This window comes from Cebus imitator, unplaced genomic scaffold (assembly GCF_001604975.1).
Source record: "Cebus imitator isolate Cc_AM_T3 unplaced genomic scaffold, Cebus_imitator-1.0 Scaffold180, whole genome shotgun sequence".
NCBI classification, from domain to species: Eukaryota; Metazoa; Chordata; class Mammalia; order Primates; family Cebidae; genus Cebus; species Cebus imitator.
This window is the reverse complement of record NW_016107495.1, coordinates 815,734-834,914: the sequence shown is the minus strand read 5'-3', so window position 1 is coordinate 834,914 and position 19,181 is coordinate 815,734. Positions and strand designations below refer to the sequence as shown.

The 19,181-nt window shown below is 49.7% G+C and overlaps 2 protein-coding genes across 5 annotated transcripts in view; one reads left to right on the top strand and one right to left on the bottom strand.

The window, feature by feature from the left end:
* CGREF1 (cell growth regulator with EF-hand domain 1) overlaps positions 1-10,627 on the top strand; it is a 17,222-nt gene extending 6,595 nt beyond the window's left edge. The window contains exons 2-6 of the mRNA XM_017545566.2: positions 7,161-7,251; positions 8,709-8,774; positions 8,868-8,938; positions 9,075-9,199; positions 9,409-10,627. Coding sequence (XP_017401055.1) covers positions 7,172-7,251; positions 8,709-8,774; positions 8,868-8,938; positions 9,075-9,199; positions 9,409-9,918 — 852 coding nt within the window. The 5' untranslated portion in view covers positions 7,161-7,171 and the 3' untranslated portion in view covers positions 9,919-10,627. The remainder of the gene's footprint in view (positions 1-7,160; positions 7,252-8,708; positions 8,775-8,867; positions 8,939-9,074; positions 9,200-9,408) is intronic.
* KHK (ketohexokinase) overlaps positions 10,454-19,181 on the bottom strand; it is a 16,361-nt gene continuing 7,633 nt past the window's right edge. Inside the window, exons 3-9 of one of the 4 annotated variants that reach the window (XM_017545562.2) lie at positions 17,614-17,748; positions 17,294-17,428; positions 15,419-15,491; positions 14,573-14,719; positions 11,882-11,970; positions 11,591-11,748; positions 10,454-11,503 (exon numbers count right to left, since the gene is read on the bottom strand). In XM_017545562.2, coding sequence (XP_017401051.1) covers positions 11,418-11,503; positions 11,591-11,748; positions 11,882-11,970; positions 14,573-14,719; positions 15,419-15,491; positions 17,294-17,428; positions 17,614-17,748 — 823 coding nt within the window. In that variant the 3' untranslated portion in view covers positions 10,454-11,417. The remainder of the gene's footprint in view (positions 11,504-11,590; positions 11,749-11,881; positions 11,971-14,572; positions 14,720-15,418; positions 15,492-17,293; positions 17,429-17,613; positions 17,749-19,181) is intronic. The other 3 variants (XM_017545563.2, XM_017545564.2, XM_037744620.1) reach the window with 3 other exon arrangements.

The following is a 19,181-nucleotide window of genomic DNA, read 5'->3' as shown; positions in this document are numbered from 1 at the left end:
CGTGTTGACCAGGATGGTCTCGATCTCCTGACCTCGTGATCCACCCGCCTCGGCCTCCCAAAGTGCTGGGATTACAGGCTTGAGCCACCGCGCCCGGCCTCTGTTTCATTTCTGTTCTTTTAAGTAATCTTCAAGGCGATATTGTTGGGTCAGAGTTTTAGGCAATTAATACACATTTCCAGACTGCTCTCTAAAAACATTTCAGGTTTATAGTTGCAGAAGCAGTAAAGGTTAATACTCACTGATTCAGTGTGCTTAGTGATTGTAAGGATAGCAAAGCTTGTTATTTCTTTTTGCATCAGTTTTGTTATTAAGTTTTTCTAAGAAATTGGCCATGTCTTCTAAGTTTTCAAATCTTTGCTGTTTCCTTAGTTATGTCCCTATTTTCATTCTTAATATCATTTGTACCTTTTCTATTTGTTCTTTTTTTTTGGTCTTTGGTGTTTTTTTTGTTTTGTTTTTGTTGTTCTCTTTTGAGACAGAGTTTCGCTCTTGTTGCCCAGGCAGGAGTGCAATGGTGCGATCTCGGCTCACTGCAACCTCCGCCTCCTGGATTCAAGCAATTCTCCTGCCTCAGCCTCCTGAGTAGCTGGGATGACAGGCATGCACCACGATGCCCAGCTTATTTTATATTTTTAGTAGAGAGGGGGTTTCTCCATGTTGGTCGGGCTGGTCTCAAACTCCCGACCTCAGGTGATTTGCCTGCCTCGGCCTCCCAAAGTGCTGGAGTTACAGGCGTGAGCCACCACACGCAGCTATATAAATATATATGTATATTTTTAAATTTTACTAGTCTTTTTAAAGAAACAACCCTTGTTTGGCTCTGTTGCTCTTCTTTATTGTGTTTTTTAATTTCTGCTATTATTTCATTTATTTTAATTTCTGTAAGTGTAGTCTGTTTGACTAGTGCCTTTTTTTGTTTTTTGGAGTTTTTTTGTATTTTTGTAGAGATAGTGTCTGGCTCTGTCACGGAGGCTGGAGCGCAGAGGTGCAGTCACAGTTTATTACTGCCTCAATCTCCCAGGTTCAAATGTTCCTCCCTCCTCAACCTCCCCAGTAGCTGGGACTACAGATGCATGCCACCACACCCAGCTAATTTTTTTAAAATTATTTTTGGTAGAGACAGGGTGTCACTATGTTGCCCAGGTTGGTCTCAAACTCCTGGGCTCAAGTGATCCTCCCACCTCGGCCTCCCGAAGTGTTGGAATTATAGGCATGAGCCACGCACCCAGCCTTTACTTTTTATTGCTTCTTTTTCCTCTTTTCCTGCTTTTATTTAGTCTTCTTCCTCTTTTCCTGCCTTTGAGTTCATTTTTTAAAATTCTATTTATTTTTTTTCTACTGGTTTGAGGCTATCCATTCCAGTTCTAATTTTTTAGTAATTATCCTTAAAATTTTAACATGCATATTTAACAAAGTTAATCAATATGTCTACTCTTTTCCCAAACAACCATCTTTGCCTTACATGTTATTGTCCAATATTGTAGTTCAGACTAGCGTTTTCGCCTCATATATTAACATAATTATCATTGTTTAACAGTCTATGTTTATTTAGATTTAGCCACATATTTTATGATTTATTTGCTCCCCATGTTTTCTTGCATTTTAAACCTTTTTATTTATTTATTTTAAGACAGGGTCTTGCTCTGTTGCCCAGGCTAGATTACAGTGGTGCAATCACAGCTCACTGCAGCCTTCACCTGCTGGGCTCAAGCGATCCTCCCAACCTCAACTTCCTGAGTAGCTATCACCACAGGCACACGCCATCATACCTGGGTAATTTTTTCCTAATTTTTGTAGAAATGGGGTCTCACTATATTGCCAACGCGTGTCTTGAACTCCTGGGCTCAGGAGATCCTCCCACCTCAGCCTCCCAAAGTGCTGGGATTACAGTTATAAACCCATACCCAGCCGAATTTCCTTTAATGAAGGACTGTTGGTGGTAAATTCTCTAAGTTGTATATCTAAAATTGTTTTTACAAGGCGGGAGGATTGCTTGAACCTAAGACTAGCCTGGGCAACAAAGTGAGACCCCATCTCTACCAAAAAAAAAAAAAGAAAAAAAACAGCTGGGCAGGCAGGGGTGGGAGAACTGCTATGATCATGCCACAAATTCCAGCCTGGGCAACAGAACAGAGTGAGACCCTGTCTATAAATAAATAAATAAATACTTTGACTTCACCTCATTTTGCAAGATAACTGTGCTGAGAATAGAATTCTAGAATATCAATTTTCTCTCCTCTCTGAGCACATTAAAATAATATATTACTGGGCCGGGCGCGGTGGCTCAAGCCTGTAATCCCAGCACTTTGGGAGGCCGAGGCGGGTGGATCACGAAGTCAAGAGATCGAGACCATCCTGGTCAACATGGTGAAACCCCGTCTCTACTAAAAATAAAAAAAAAAATCAGCTGGGCATGGTGGTGCCTGCCTGTAATCCCAGCTACTCAGGAGGCTGAGGCAGGAGAATTGCCTGAACCCAGGAGGCGGAGGTTGCGGTGAGCCAAGATCGTGCCATTGCACTCCAGCCTGGGTAACAAGAGCGAAACTCCATCTCAAAAAAAAAAATAATAATAAAAATAAAAAAATAATAATAATAATAATATATTACTGTATTTGGGCATCACTGTGGATACCGACAAATCAGCTCTCAGTCTGATTTCTTTTCCCATGAAATGAATTGCCTTTTCTTTCTGACTGCTTTTACAATTTTTTCTTTTTCTTGAGTGTTCTATTTTAGAGCAATAGGTCTAGATGAGTATTTCTGTTTATTATTTAATCTGCATTGAATTTTTGGGCTTCCTGGATTGGCATATTCCAGTGTTTTGCAACCTACTGGAAAAACATCAGCTATTATTTCTTCAAATACTGCATCTTTCCAGTTGTAGCTCTTATCTCCTCTATCCTCTATGCCACTTAACTTTTGTTTTATATTTTCTATGTCTTTGACTCAATGAACTGCACTCTGATTTTTTTCTTTCTTTTTTTACTCCCAATATTACATTAGTAATGCACTCTGGATAATTTATTCAGATCTACTTTCTAGTTCATTAACTCTCATGTCAGTTGTGTCTAATCAATTTAACTCACTCATTGCATTTTTATTTTTTTTTATTTTTGAGACAGAGTCTCGCTCTGTTGCCCAGGCCGGAGCGCAGTGGCACCATCTCGGCTCACTGCATTCAACCTCTGCCTCCCAGGTTCAAGCGATTCTCCTGCCTCAGTCTCCTGAGTAGCTGGGATTACAGGTGCATGCCACCATGCCCAGCTAATTTTTGTATTTTTAGTAGAGACAGGGTTTCACCATGTTGGTCAGGCTGGTCTCGAACTCCAGAACTCATGATCCACCTGCCTTGGTCTTCCAAAGTAGTGGGATTACAGGCATGAGTCACCACGCCCAGCCTTCCTTGTATGTTTATAATATTTTTGTCTTTGAGTTCTTATTTCTGGGAACTTTACCTATGGAAATTCTTTGAGGCCTGGATTAGAGTTGAGTTCCTAGATGTATGTTTTCCTCTGGCAGTCATCTGGGGATGCCATCAACCAGGTTGCACTTCAAAATACATTACCTACTTTAGATGTTCTGATCCATACAGGTAGCATTAATAATTCAGGCTTCAAACCCACATTAGAGGCCAGGTGTGGTAGCTCATGCCTATAATCCCAGCACTTTGGAAGCTGAGGTGGGAGGGTCACCCGAGGTCAGGAGTTCAAGAACAGCCTGGCCAACGTGGTGAAACGCTGTCTCTAATAAAAATACAAAAAAATTAGCCGGGTATAATGGTGCATGCCTGGTGGGCACCTGTAATCCCAGCTACTTGGGAGGCTGAGGCAGGAGAATCGTTTGAGCCTGGGAGGCGGAGGTTGCAGTGAGCTGAGATCAAGCACAGCACTCCAGCGTGGGGATGGAGTGAGTGAGACTCCATCTCAAAAAAACAAAAACAGGCCAGGCTCAGTGGCTCACGACTGTAATCCCAGCATTTTGAGAGGCCGAGGCAGGCAGATCACGAGGTCAAGAGATTGAGACCAGCCTGGCCAACATGGTGAAATGCTGTCTCTACTAAAAATACAAAACTTAGCTGGGCATGGTGGCACATGCCTGTAGTCCCAGCTACTCAGGAGGCTGAGGCAGGAGAATTGCTTGAACCCAGGAGGTGGAGGTTGCAGTGAGCTAAGATTGTGCCACTGCACTCTAGCCTGGCAATGGAGAGAGACTCTGTTCCCTCCTCCCCCCACTCCCCCCAAAAAAAAGAAGAAGAGAAGAAAAAGCCCACATTAGATCAGCCTTGTTACAAATTGTCAGGGAAATTTTTTTCCCCGTCTACCCAGCACCAAAGTCAAGAAAGGCAAAATTCTTTGCTGCCCTTCTTCATGGCAAATTTACTTTGTGTTCATGTTCAGGGTGTAGTTGTTTGGAATCTCAGCTTTACCTAAGGAATCTCCTGTTAGTGTCTTCGTATCAGGTGGGCCCAGGCATCATCTCTGGTCTCCTTTACTCCACAAGCATTCTGACAGATAGCTCAAGTTCACCTAGTTTGGTTTGGCAGATACTCGTAGGGCAAAAGCTGATGTCAAAGCTCACTTTCCCCAGATTACTGTTTTCACTGCACGTTTGTACTGTTGAAAATTTCCTGCCAACCCAGTGCTTTTGAAAAGATACTTTCTATTTTTATCCAGCTTTGTGGTTACTTTCATTGGGACGTTTACTATTACATTCCCAGAAGTGGAAGCCTGGATGTTTTTCTAGTCCACCCCTTTTCTGGGCTGTGTCCCTTTGAGGGTTTCATGCTGATATAGAGATCTCAGTTCCAATTGCCTACCTTGAATGGGTCCAGGACCTTGTTTTCTCTCCCCGGCACAATGACCAAAATTCTAGGATTTATCTTGCCAGCTAATGTTGGTGAACACCGTTAGGACAACTGTGGCTTCAGCATCTTTTTGGCCACTGGGGGTTACAGACACCAACAAATTATGTATACTCACTTTATCTGTTGGGGCCAGTTGTATGCATAGGAAAATGAAGACAGGACTGGGCGCAGTGGCTCATGCCTGTAATCCCAGCACTTTGGGAGGCTGAGGTGGGCAGATCACCTGAGGTCAGGAGTTTGAGACCAACCTGGCCAACATGATGAAACCCTATCTCTACTAAAAATACAAAAACTAGCTGAGTGTGGTGGTGGCTGCCTGTAATCTCAGCTACTCGGGAGGTTGAGATAAGAGAATTGCTAGAATTTGGGAGGCGGAGGTTGCAGTAAGCCAAGATCATGTCATTGCACTCCAGCCTGGGCAACAAGAGTGAAACTCCGTCTCAAAAAAAAAACAACAAAACAAAAAAAAGAAGACAGGCCAGGTGCAATGGCTCACACCTGTAATCCCAGCACCAGCACTTTGGGAGGCCAAGGTGGGCGGATCACCTGAGGTCAGGTGTTCAAGACCAGCCTGGCCAACATGGTGAAATCCTGTCTCTACTAAAAAATGCAAAAATTAGCCAGGCGTGCTGGTGGACGCCTGTAATCCCAGCTACTTGGGAGACTGAGGCAAGAGAGTTGTTTGAACCTGGGAGGTGGAGGTTGCAATGAGCTGAGATCATGCCACTGCACTCCAGCTTGGGCAACAGAGCAAGACTCCTTCTCAAAAAGGTTCTGTGACTCTAGGTAGCTTCATCTTCTTGTGAACTTCCATGTTTATGGTTTTCCTTCAAGGCAGCTTAAAAAGGCAGAATTTTTGTTTATCTTCCCATTAGCCAGGTGCTCACCTGCTTTACCCCTCATCTCTTAGGAAATGGAAGTCCACCCTGGCAGTGGTTCTGAACCTTATTAGAGTAATGGGATGCTTGGAGAATTTGCTGAAAGCTATGAACCTTCCTCTCAGGCCTCGGCGTTGGTGGGCTTCTGCTTCCTCAGGAATTCACATTACCTGTATATACCCCTGGGACTAATCAGAAAGCTTTAGGCTCTGTTTGATTGGTCGATTCTATACTTGACAGTTTTCATATAGTCAAGTGGTGGTTTTTGACAATGGGCCTAATCCATGTCAGTCTAAGGGGAAGTTTTTGTTGTTTCCTTTATAGTGGGTCTGATTTTCCTAACTGCGTTTAGCCAACAGCAATTCCTGGGGGTACTGTTGGTTTCACCCTGATTTGTTATGAGTTTAGACCTGTTTTAAGAAGCCTGTGCCTCTTGATTTGTTCTTCAGTGTTTTTTTTTTTTTTTTTTTTTTTTTTCTAGTGTTTTTTTTTTTTTTTTTTTTTTTTTTTGAGACAGGGTTTCACTATGTTGGCCAGGCTGGGCCCAAACTCCTGACTTCATGAACCACCTGCCTCGGCCTCCCAAAGTGCTGGGATTACAAGCATGAGCCACCATGCCCGGCCTTTAGTGGGTTAATAAACACAAATGATCTGTTTCTCTTTTTGCCTGTGTTTAAGTCTTGGTCTTTTTGTGACTCCCTGCATTTCTTTCTTTCGAGACAAGAGTTTTACTCTTGTTGTCCAGGCTAGAGTGCAATGGCGTGATCTCACTGCAACCTCCGCCTCCCGGTTCAAGCGATTTTCCTGCCTCAGCCTCCCAAGTTGCTGGGATTACAGGCATGTGCCACCATGCCCAGCTAATTTTGTATTTTCAGTAGAGACGGGGTTTCTCCATGTTTGTCAGGCTGGTCTCAAACTCTTGACTTCAGGTGATCCACCCGCCTCGGCCTCCCAAAGTGCTGGGATTACAGGCATGAGCCACTATGCCTGGCCTGACTCCCTGCGTTTCTAACCTTGCCTTTTTCTTCAACTCTCTGCGCTCCTTTCCCTCTGTAGGATGAATGGGGTGAAGGAAGTCAGACGTGCTTGTGCTGCACTTCTCTGGGCACTTTGGCAGCTGGTGGGGAGCAAGGGAATGGGACGTGGGGTGGGGATGCGCCCTCAGCTCTGCTTCTACCACAGCAGGCCTGCTTTTATGTGCTTTATATACGACAGCTGAAGTGACATTTATTTTGAGCACAGTTCCATGGGGGGATCTCTGGTGTCTGTGTGTGAGTTCTCCCTGAGCAGGAGTCCTGTCTTTTGGGCTGCTGGTAGAGACAGAGAGAAAAGGCACTTGTGTCTAACCCAGCCGGTCTCTGACACGGTGGCAGATTCCCCTTTCCCCCGACCCCTGATTCTCTTCCTTGTTTCAGTTCCAGGGAGGATGATACCTTTGATGATGAGAGTGTTAATCCTGCTGCTGCTTCCCGAGGGTCAGGCTGCTCCAAAGGATGGAGTTACAAGGTAACAGGGTTATGAGGGCAGGGCCTGGGCTGGGAGGAGGGAGAGTCTCTAGAGAATCCGAGGGTGTGTTGGGCCCTCTGGGAGGCAGGAGATGGGCTGTAGGTTCCCTGATCTCTGTATCTCCCGCCACCAGACTGGGGTGTAGGTTCCCTGATCTCTGTGTCTCCCTGCCACCAGCCTCCCACCTTGTGCCTGTCAGAGTGCTACAAAGTGAAAATTCGGTATATGCTTGCTGGACCCCTTTGGAATTCGGGAACTCAGCTCCAGTGCGTTATGAAGCATAGGGAAGAAGCTATGGCCCCAGGGAAGTGGGGGCTTCAGTTTTGTTATCGAGACCTTATGGCGGGCTGGGCATGGTGGCTCATGCCTGTAATCTGAGCTCTTTGGGAGGCTGAGGCAGACAGATCACCTGATGTCATGAGTTCGAGACCAGGCTGGCCAACACGGTGAAACCCCATTTCTACAGAAATAAAAAAATTAGCCAGGCATGGTGGCCCATGCCTGTAATCCCAGCTACTTGGGAGGCTGAGGCAAGAGAATCACTTGAACCTGGGAGGTGGAGGTTGCAGTTCGCCAAGATCAAGCCACTGCACTCAGCCTGGGTGATGACAGAGCAAGACTCTGTCTCAAACAACAACAACAACAACAACAACAACAAAACCTTATGGCAGGAACACCAAGGAAGTAGAGATCATTAGCATGTGACTTCTACATTATAGGAAGGCTTTATTTATAAATTTCTGAAGGCTTTATTTATAAATACTATGCAGTGGGTATGCTAGGTAGAAGGGGAAACAGCCACAGGAACAGCCGCACGGGCTGGTAGCAGTGACAAAAATTGCTGCAACTCCTGCCAGCTCTCTGGCATCACAGGTCTGGGTTGACTTGAGCAAACAGTTAACCCAGTCCAGAAGTAGGAGCATATTTGGAGCTTGAAAGACTGACAGAGATCCTGAGCAGCTTGAAACTCCAGAACCAAGAGATATACCCTGTCCTTGAAAAATTATGAGTCAATTTTATGTCATGGAGCAAACTGGGTCTATGTAAATCTGGGCAGTGCCACTGGGCTCAGAGACCAGCCCCTCGGCTCCCAGCATGGAAGGAGAGAGGTGCCATGGCCCATGTCATCCTGCCACTCACTGGGCTGTCTTCTTTTGGATCTCTAACTTGTGTCTACTAGGTGTGGCCTCCTCTGGCCTCTACCTAACCAGATGTTTTGTTTGGGTTTCCATTTAAAGTCTAAGGTAGCCAACGGCAAAAACGGAGTCTGAGGGAGTTAAGGATTTGCTTCCAAGAAGACCAGAAGAGCCTCCTCCCTACAAGGTTTTCAGAATTTTGGGGGCAACTCTCTTTAGGTTTGGGGAGAGAACTCTGCCAGGAGATTGGGGGCAGAAGGTTGATAGGTTGAGCCCTCAGGGAGGTTCTCTGCAAGGCTACTCCTCCCCTCCCTCCTCCAGGCCAGACTCTGAAGTTCAGCATCAGCTCCTGCCCAACCCGTTCCAGCCTGGCCCAGAGCAGCTCAGGTGAGTAGGCTGGGCTGGGGAGTGCCTTCAGGGAGAAGACTAGGCCCGGCTACAGACTCATGTCTCCCGGCTGATTCTCTACTTTTCTGACAGACTTCTGCAGAGCTACCTAAAGGGACTAGAAAGGACAGAAGTGAAGCCGGAGCATCTGAGCCGGGAGCAGGGTGAGGGGCTGGACTGATGTGGCCAGGGACGGGAGGCTCTGGGCACCTGGACCTGGGACTGACCTTGGCTGCCCCATTGACTCCTGCCTTCTCCACCTCTCCCGGCACCTCTTCTAATCTAGCTTCTCTTCTCTAGTTCTCCTCTACCTCTTTGCCCTCCATGACTATGACCAGAGTGGACAGCTGGATGGCCTGGAGCTGTTGTCCATGTTGACAGCTGCTCTGGCCCCTGGAGCTGCCAGCTCTCCTACCACCAACCCGGTAAGCTCTGCCGGATGAAGGTCCTCCCATAAAGGAGACCCAGCACTTTGGGGCTTTGGTCTTTCTCATCATAACTCTTTTGGTGAACCCTCTGTAAAAGAAGGCCTCAGAGCTTGCACGTCAAAGATGCAAGGGTGTGTTGGGGAGGGTCAGGACTCCTGGAAATATCTCTGGTCACTGGAGACCCCACAGTGACTCTGCTTCCACAGGTGATCTTGATAGTGGACAAAGTGCTGGAGACCCAGGACCTGAATGGGGATGGGCTCATGACCCCTGCAGAGTTCATCAACTTCCCGGGAGAGGCCCCCAGTCACGTGGAGCCCAGAGAGCCCCTTGCTCCGTCTCCTCAGGAGCCACAAGCTGTTGGGAGGCAGTCCCTGTTAGCTAAAAGCCCATTAAGACAAGAAACACAGGAAGCCCTGGGGCCCAGAGAAGAAGCTGAGGGCCAGGTAGAGGCCAAAAGGGAGTCCTTGGAGCCTGTCCAGGAGCCTGGGGGCCAGGCAGAAGCTGACAGAGATGGCCCCGGGCCCATAGGCGAAGCTGGGGGCCAGGCAGAGGCCGAAGATGTCCCCAGGCCCAAAGGGGAAGCTGAGGGACAGGCAGAGGCCAGAGAGAATGGAGAGGAAGCCAAGGAACTTCCAGGGGAAACACTGGAGTCTAAGAACACCCCAAATGAGTCTGAGGTACACATTGTTCAACTGGAGAATGATGAGATCTAGATCATGAAGATACAGGCTTGTACCCCGAGAAGTCTCAGTGCCAGAACATAAGCCCTGAAGCAGGCAGGGGAATGTACGCGGGGACAGGAACCACCTCTGTGCCCCCTGTCTGATCCCAGTAGGTATCAGGTCTTTCTGTGAAGCTCAGGGAAACCCTAAGTTAAGGGGCAGATGACCAATAAAGAACGGAATGAATTCATCCCCCAGGCCACCTCTCTACCAATCCAGCCTGCCCAGAGCCTCTCAGGGGGGCAGGGGGTTGAGGACCAGAAAGGACAGGGATGCCACTTTCCCAGTGTTTCTAGGCCTCCCGGTGCTCCAGCAGCAGAGCCTATGGTGCCAGCCATGGCCAGCTGCAGAGGACCCAGTGAGGAAAGCTCCGTCTATTCCTGGGCCCCAAACACTCTCTGGTTCCCCCTCACCTGGTGTTCAGACACCCCATACTCTCCTGTAGCTCAGGGTAGGTAGTCCCCATCACCCTGTATCTGCCCCCCACCCCCAGTAATATTAATCATCACTAGAACTTTTTGAGAGACTCGTACACATCAGGCATCATGCTGGGCATTTTATATATTATATAATTTTATCTTCACAATAATTCTATGACCAAGCAGAACTGGCTTCATTTGACAGATGAAGAAATTGAGGCAGATTGTGTTAAGCACTGTACCGTAAGGTGACATGCAGCAAATTAAATGGCAGATTTGAATCCAGGTCTCTCTGACTCTAAAGCCCATGCTCTTTACATTATAAGGCCTTATCCCCCTATATTGGAGTTGGCCCCAATTTCAATACATGTTTTAGATCCGACCTCCCTGAGGACAGCAACACTCTGTATCCTGGGTCACATTTGTGGCTGAGGCACCCCCTTAATTCCAAGGTGGTCTCCAAGGGTGAGACTTTCAGGCTCTGGGGCAGTCAGCAGGAGGAGATATTTTTGGACAACAAAGGCTGGTGGGCAGGGCAGAGGAGGCACCCCGCCCACTGACCTGTCAGTTTGGCTCAGCCATGTGGACTCCCAGGCCCCGAGCAGCTCTCACGGCTTCTGGTTGTTCAGCAAATTCGCTGGGTGTGGGCTGGCTGAGTGTCCTCCCCAGCCAGAACAGAGCTGGTGGCAAGCCTGGGGCACTTCTTGCTGCTCTGGCCCAGGCAACCCCTCCTCTGGGCCTGGGCAGGGAGGTTAATTGGGGGAATGGACACAAAGAGGGAGGACTGAAGAGTCAGAGCCTCCGGAATGCCCAGCCAGAGCAGTCCAGACATCCAGGACAGAAGCTGCCAGGGGAAGATGGCTCTGCGGAAGATTTATTTGCTCTGAGGCTCTGCAGGGAGAGACGTGTGGGGAACACAGGACACAGGCAGAGTCCTCCCTATGGCCTGCATCTGTCCCGTGAGCAGGGCAACCTGGATGCCAGGCTGAATGGAGGGGAGAAGGCAATGCAGCCGCAATGGCAGGCAGCTTCCGTGGTGTTGGGGAGCCGGCTCCTCCTGCTGCACAGCCCTCACACGATGCCATCAAAGCCCTGCAGGCCACACTTCTTGCCGGCCACCTGGCACCCGAATCTCAGAGCTTCCTGCATGCTCCTCCCTGGAGGAGGGAGAAGTAGCTAGGTCAGCTGGGTGTTTGGAGCAGGGACATGTCCCAGTCCTTGTCCCCTCCTGCTGCTGTACTTACCCTGGGATAGGCTGAAGATGATGGAGGCGTTGAAGGTGTCTCCAGCCCCCAGGGTATCTACCACACGGGGTGGCGGGAAAGCATCCGAGTGGAGCAATTTGCCATCAGGGCCTAGGGCGTCGGCGCCCTCCTCAGCCCAGGCACAGATAAGCACAGCCCTGCAAGACAGCTCCAGTTAGCTGGATGTTAGCCCACCCGTCCCCCAAGTCATCCCCTCAGCCCCAGGGCAGACCCCTGGAGTCCAGGCTCACCCTGTACCCCCTAGAGCCCCTTCCTGGCTTCCCGGCTCACCCTTTCCTCACACGACCATACAAGGCCCTCAGGGCTTCCCCTGCTGACCGGAACCCCAAGTGCTTGGCCACATCTTTGCTGACAAACACCTGTGGGCAGTGGAAGAGAAGCTGGCGGTCACCTCTAACTTGCCACTCACCAACAGCAGCCTGGCATTGCCCCTTTTACAATACGACTCTCCCAACATGTCCACATAGATCCCCAACATAGCATCTCACTGTCCCACGGGAACATGGTTTTCTTTTTTCTTTATTTTTGTAAAGACAGGGTCTCCCTGTGTTGTCCAGGCTGGTCTCAAACTCCTGGCCCCAAATTATTTTCCTGCCTCAGCCTCCTACATTTCTGGACTTACAGGTGTGAGCCATTGCACTCAGCCAGAAACACATTTTTTTTTTTTTTTTTTGAGACAGTCTTGTTCTGTCATCAGGCTGGAATGCAGTGGCACAATCTCGTCTCACTGCAACCTCCACCTCCCAGGTTCAAGCAATTTTCTTGCCTCAGCCTCTTGAGTAGCTGAGGTACATGCCACCATGCCCAGCTAATTTTTGTATTTTTAGTAGAGACGGGGTTTCACCATGTTGGCCAGGCTGGTCTTGAACTCCTGATCTTGTGATCCACCCACCTCGGTCTTCCAAAGTCCTGAGATTACAAGTGTGAGCCACCGTGCCTGGCCAACACATTTTTTTTTTGAGACGGAGTTTCACTCTTGTTGTCCAGGCTGGAGTGCAATGGCGCAATCTCAGTTCACTGCAACCTCTGCCTCCCAGGTTAAAGTGATTCTCCTGTCTCTGCCTCTGGAGTAGCTGGGATTACAGGCATGTGCCACCACGCCCAGCTAGTTTGTATTTTTAGTAGAGACAGGGTTTCTCCATGTTGGTCAGGCTGATCTCGAACTTCCGACCTCAGGTGATCCGTCTGCCTCGGCCTCCCAAAGTGCTGGGGTTACAGGCATAAGCCACCGTGCCAGGCCCAGAAATACATTTTTACTGATGCTTATATATAATAGAATACAGCCTTGTAAATTGTTAAAAGCCCTGGTCAGTTTGTTCAAGGATCAAAGGATTGAAAACCCACAGAAAGCCTTGAGCGCCACCTTGGGGTGGACTCTACCACTGCCATGCTGGCTCCCTGGAGCGGTTTTGCTGGGTTTTCCCACACACAACTATGTCCTCTAGGTATGGTTTCTACATCTGGAAAACAAAGGGGCTCCTTCAACACTAGCTACACTTTAGAATCTCCAGAGATAGTTTTGGTAAAACACACACACACACACACACACACACACAGAAGCCTTGGCTCTACCCCTGCCAATCAAATAAATACAAGATGGTGGGGCTCAGCCATCTTTTTTCGGAGTCAGGGTCTTGCTCTGTTGGCTGGGATGCAGTGGTGCAATTATGGCTTACTGCAGCCAGTTATGGCTCACTGCAGCCTTGAACTCCTCGGCTCAAGCAATCTTCCTGCCTCAGCCTCCTTAGTAGCTGGGACTATGGGTAGACACCACCATGCCAGGATTTTTTTTTTTTTTTTTTGGACAGAGACAGGGTCTTGCAATCTTGCCCAGGCTGGTCTCAAACTCTTGGGTTCAAGTGATCCTCCTGCACTGGCCTCCCAAGGTGCTGGGATTACAAGTATGAGACACTGTTCCTGGCCTAATAATTTCTTTATTTTCATAGAGACAGGAGTCTTGCTATGTTGCTCAGGCTGGTCTTGGACCCCTGGCATCAAGAAATCCTGCCTCAGCTTCCCAAAGTGCTTGGATTACAGGTGTGAGCCACTGCACTGGCCTACATTCTTCTTTTTTAATATGCAGCCAAGGTTGAGGACCTTGGCTGGATGGTCTCCAACCAGCTTCTGCTATGATGTTGGGATTATCTTCCAAATTTCATTTATATCCAGCCTTTCAAAAAGTAACTCATGCAAGTCTCCTTCCCACCCTCGCCTCACCCCTAGTGGCCCCCACAACCTGCAAGACAGCCTTGAGTTGGCAGAAACCTCAGAGAACAGTTGTGTGCCCTCACTGTGCAGCGGAAAAGCCTGGGGAGCCCCAGAGAGGAGATGCTTCCCCACAGGCTTGCCCTATGGCTGTCTAGGCCCTACCCAAGCCCTCTGGGTATTCTTACACCTGTGCACCGTCCTGGGGTGGAGACATTCTACTCCTTGGTCACTGCTGAGGCCTGCACTGGAGCCCAAGGCTATGTGTTTACCTTTTTGTTTTAACCCTCAAACCAGGAACCATTATTCCAACTGTGGTAGGCAGGATAAAAGGACTCTGGCCCCCTTTAAGAACCAAATTAGTGGTCAGCCACAGTGGCTTACTGCCAGTATCCCAGTACTTTGGGAGGCCAAGGCGGGCGGATCACGAGGTCAAGAGATCGAGACCATCCTGGCCAATATGGTAAAACCCCGTCTCTACTAAAAATACAAAAATTAGCTGGGCTTGGTGGTGCACACCTGTTGTCCCAGCTACTTGGGAGGATGAGGCAGGAGAATCCCTTGAACCTGGGAGGTAGAGGTTGCAGTGAGCTGAGATCGTGCTACTGCAGTCCAGCCTGGCGACAGAGCAAGATGCTGTCTCTATAACTCGATCAAGACAGTTGCAGGTGGGCAAAAAACATAAAAATAAAAAAGAAGAAGAAGAAGAACCAAATTAGCTAGAAGTGGCAAAGAGAGGCTGCAGGGGGCACCCACCACGTCTCCATAGCCAAATAGCTGGAAGAGCTCCTCTCGCGGCTTCTCCACCTCCACGGACACCCAGATCTTCTGCTCCGGAGGCTGCCTGGCGTTGTGCGTGTCTATCCGCTCCAGCATCTTCACCTGCTCCGATGCATTCCGGCCCTGGGGCAGGACAGGGCAGCTGAGGACTGCTGAGCACTGCCTGGCCAATCTGGCTCATTCTTCCTGCCCTGCTGAAACTCTGAGTGAGGAGGGAGAGGGCCTGGGGGAGGCTGGGCTAGAACCCCAACCTAAATCTCAAAATTCAGAGCTGTCATGGACCTTGGAGACCTTATCAACCAGCTACACATTCCACAGATGAGAAGACTAAAGAATAACAGAGACTGTGAAAGACCTACCATAGGTTAAATGATGGAGCCAGAACTCAGAACTTCTCAGGATTTCCTCCCACCTAGACTCCAAAACCTCTCTTGGAGTAAAGGTTCTAGTTCCCTTTATTTGGAAGCTGAGTCAGGCCCTGTCCTTCCTGCTTCCCCAGAGGTAATGCATCAGGCCCTAAGCAGTCAGACTTCTGCCAGAGGCAGAGTTGGAGGCGGTGGGGCAGCCTGTAGCACAGAAAGCACAGGACTTGGCCTGGAGCCAGCTGTGCCTACGTTCCGCTGTGTGACCTTGAATAAGTCACCTAGTCTTTCTGGGCCTTGGTTTCCTCACCTGCAGACATAAGGAAGGATGGAGAGGGAATACGGGGGTTGGATTCATTTATCTCTAAGGTACTTGATGGTTCAAAGAAAGCAAGGAGGAGAACGTGTGGAGGATACTGGCAGGTTGAGCCCATTGAAACACAGGTAAGGCAGGGCTTGCCTCAATGTGGATCCACTTGAACCGGGTCAGATCAACCTTCTCAAAGTCCTTAGCAGACACATCTGGCAGGCTCCTAGGTCACAGGATGGAAAGGACAGAGAAGAAAGAGCATGATGGGGTCAGCCAGGGCCAGGGTCTCTAACTGGCAGCTGTGGACCCTGTGCCTGCACTGCCGGCAGAATGGCAGGAAGCTGGATCCACAGCAAAGGATTCTCAGGCTTAGCTCCAGGTGGGCCCTTTTACAGTCTGCTAGGGTGCCCCTTCCTGGGTTTGAGATTGTGATTATCTCAGGGTAAACTGAACAGCAACACGTGTTAACTGGCCAGGTCTGTGTGTCTTGGAGACTGCATCTCCCAGAATGCACCAAGAGTGCCAAGCCTACACTTCCCAGAATCCCTTGCAGTAGCACACAGCTCCCACAGGCAGAGCCCTGGGAAACTATAAAGCCTGAGACCCTCTGCCTGGGCTGTCTGGTCCCCCTTACTTCTGGCGCCCTAGCGTTGGAGCTTACCTATGGCATCCATGTCCTGAGTTTAGTAGTTTCCTGTTGCAACCCTAAGGTCAAAGTAGTTGGCACTTGAGGAAGAGTTTGTGTTTGGCTGGTTTAGGAACAGAGACCCTGGATAGGAGTCTGCCTCACCTCCTGGGCCAGAGACTTCAACTCAGCCAACATCCCCTCTCCATGTTCTGTGGCCAAATCCTTCCACTTAACTATAGCTGTGTGACCTGCCTGGGCCTCTTGGAGGCTGCTTCCCTGTTGATAAATGGGGCTGAAACCCCCAGCCTCCTTGCAGGCTGCTGCAGTTGCAGGTAATGTGTGTGAATGTACCTGGACTGAGGCCAGTGGGCAATAAATATTTCTCTTCAGAGCTCCTTTCTCTCCTCTCCTGTGAATAGCTACGTTGTGTCTTTGATCAGGGTTGCTACAGATTGTTGCTTAACGAGCATTTGACTAGGATTGCCCAATGCGAAGGTCACCTGTAGCATAGGTGCCCGCCCCCTCACTCACTGCACATACAGAGCCAAGGGGTGGCTGCCCCTCCTCCAGGTCCAGTGGTCAGGCTGGGCAGTAGGGATAGCCTGATCCCCAGGGCAGCTGAGCTTGGGCCCTCTCAGCCATGATAGTACCTGGCATGTACTAGGTTCTCAGTAAAGTAAACCTCTAAAATCCTGCAGGAGGGAGTCTTCGAGGGATGAGACGTGTCTAGGCCCATGGGCCTCTCTTGAGCGGCCTGGGACCCTGAAGGGAGGGATGTCCCATTCCCCCAGGTCAGCACTACGTTACACGCCCTGATCCGCTTACCAAGTGTTCCCTCTCCTTCTCCTTCAGCAATGGCTATGAATGGTGTGTGGCATGTTTGGCCTGGCTTCATCATGCTGGAATCTTTGTGGGGCTCATCTCTTTTACACACCCAAACCCCAGCTCCTTGGTGCCATGCTGCAGGCTGGCAACTCTCGGGCTGACTCTGGAAATCCCAGTGGGCCCCCCTAGCCCTTCTTGAGAAGGGTTGAATCCCATCTCCCACCCCTCTGCCCTGAGAACAGTTTCCCCACACCCACACCCAAGCTGCTGATTAACTATTTAATAATCATGGAGGAATCACTTCATAAATTACATTTTACATAGGCCTGTCTGCCCTTCTTTGGTGTTGACCAAGGCCAGTCACCAGGCACAGCAAAGCCCTACCCTTCCCACCTCACTTTTACCTTAATTGAAAGCAATTCAGAAATCACTGGACATTTTAACAGGGGAGCAATTTCTGGTACAGAGAAGCCACAGAGGGGGGCAGTTGGGATGCCCACGGTGGCGAGTGAGGGAACTGATTGAGCCAACTGATTGGTGGGTTGTGGCAGGGCGAGGCCAGGGGGCCTTACGTGTCATGGAGCACAATGGTACGGTTGCCATTGGAGTTGTTGATGATGCAGCAGGAGCTGGGGGTGTCCCCCTTGCTCTGCCAGGCCACCTGAGACACATCCACGCCCCGCCGCCTGAAGTCAGCCACTAGGAAGCTTAGGGTGGAGGCCAGGCCAGGGAAAGGTCAAGGAGACACAGATTAGCGCCTGCAAGTGGCCTGGACCTCCCATGGGAGTGGGGAGCGGGTACTGGAGCACACGAGCCTCTAAGAGAAGAGTCCTGTTCTGGGAGTTTTGGTGATGGCGGCAGCAGCTGGCAAGGCACAGACAGTTGTACAAACCTGTCATAGTATAGGATGGTGCGGCTACCACTGGCCTCGTTGATGATGACTGTGGCGATGGGGACGGAGCCTGTGGTCTGAAAGACCATGTAGCGGAGGTCCACAGAATAGCGGCGGAGGTCATCCAGGACAAAACTGCCAGGGCGGAGTAACCCGAAGGGGGTGCAGTTCGACAAGGGTTTGGGGACTAGAGGGTAGCTGGCAGGGCCACTGGGGACCCTTAAAGGCAGGGGTGCAAGCAAAGGAGGCTGGGAGAGAACTGGGAATCACAGTCTTGCCACTGGCAGTGCAGCAGGGCAGGAGAGGCAGGAGTGCAGAGCCTGGAGCTCAGAGAGAGAAACACTAAGGCCATCCTTTCAGGTCTTGGCTGAAGCATGCCCTGATCCTGACTCTGTTTTTCAGTCCAGCTCAAGCTGGAAAGGATTTGCTCCTGTTCAGAAACTTGGACGGGACCTAGAACCTGTACCCTGTTTGAACCAAGCAGGTGGAGGCACCGTGGCTTGTTTCCTGCAATGCCCAAGCAGGATTAATAATTAATCTCCAAGGCAATACTTTGCCCCCAGCTGTCCTCCACATGCTCATCCATGGTGCTGTCCTCTCCGAGTCCCTCCCAGTTCTAATGCTGTGATTTCTCTCACTCTCTGCCTGCCTCCAGGAGGCCCAGCCTGGAAGTGGTGCTGCCTTGGTGAGCCAGCTCACTGCTCTGGCCTCCTGCAGGTGACAGGTGATCCCTTCCAGGCAATTAGCTGGCTCCTGGTACCTGATGCCACTCAGTATGGGCCTGGTCCAGAACTCTCTCCCAGAATGCCCTCCACGCAGAGAGAGCCCAGGGGCGAGGACAAGGAGACCAGCCCCTGCCATCCCATCCCTCTCTGGATGTGCACTGTTCTGTGCTGAAGAACTGGCAATTAGGCTGGGCACAATGGCTCACACCTATAATCCCAGCACTTTGGGAGGCCGAGGCAGGAGGATCACCTAAGGTCAGGAGTTTGAGACCAGTCTGACCAACATGGAGAAAAGCCATCTCTACTAAAAATACAAAATTAGCTGGATATGGTGGCACATGCCTGTAATCCCAGCTACTCGGGAGGCTGAGGCAGGAGAATCCCTTGAACCCAGGAGGCGGAGTTTGCAGTGACAGAGCCACTGCACTCCAGTCTAAACAACAAGAGCTAAACTCCATTTCCAAAAAAATAAAAATAAAAAGAACTGGCAATTATGCCCAGCAGTCCAGCCGCCATCCTGGCTTTTCTTACCTGGCCAGAGCCTGCTTTCAGCAACACCAAAGCTGGATAATACAGATTTGCATAAAGGTACCAAGTCAGGGTATCATTCCTTGACTTACAACTCCTTTCAATAGTAGCTTTCCCAAAGCATTGGAAATATGGTTTGGTGTGCCAAATAACTCTTGCACCTACAGTACCTGGCACATGGTAGGTGCTCTCTAAAGGTTTGTCAAGCACATGGGTAGGATTCTGAATAGCCCTCCCATCGGCATGATTGCTATGTAAAGGAGAGTTGGCCATTCTAAGCGAGAGCCACCTCCTGCCTCCAGCTCGGAGGAAAGG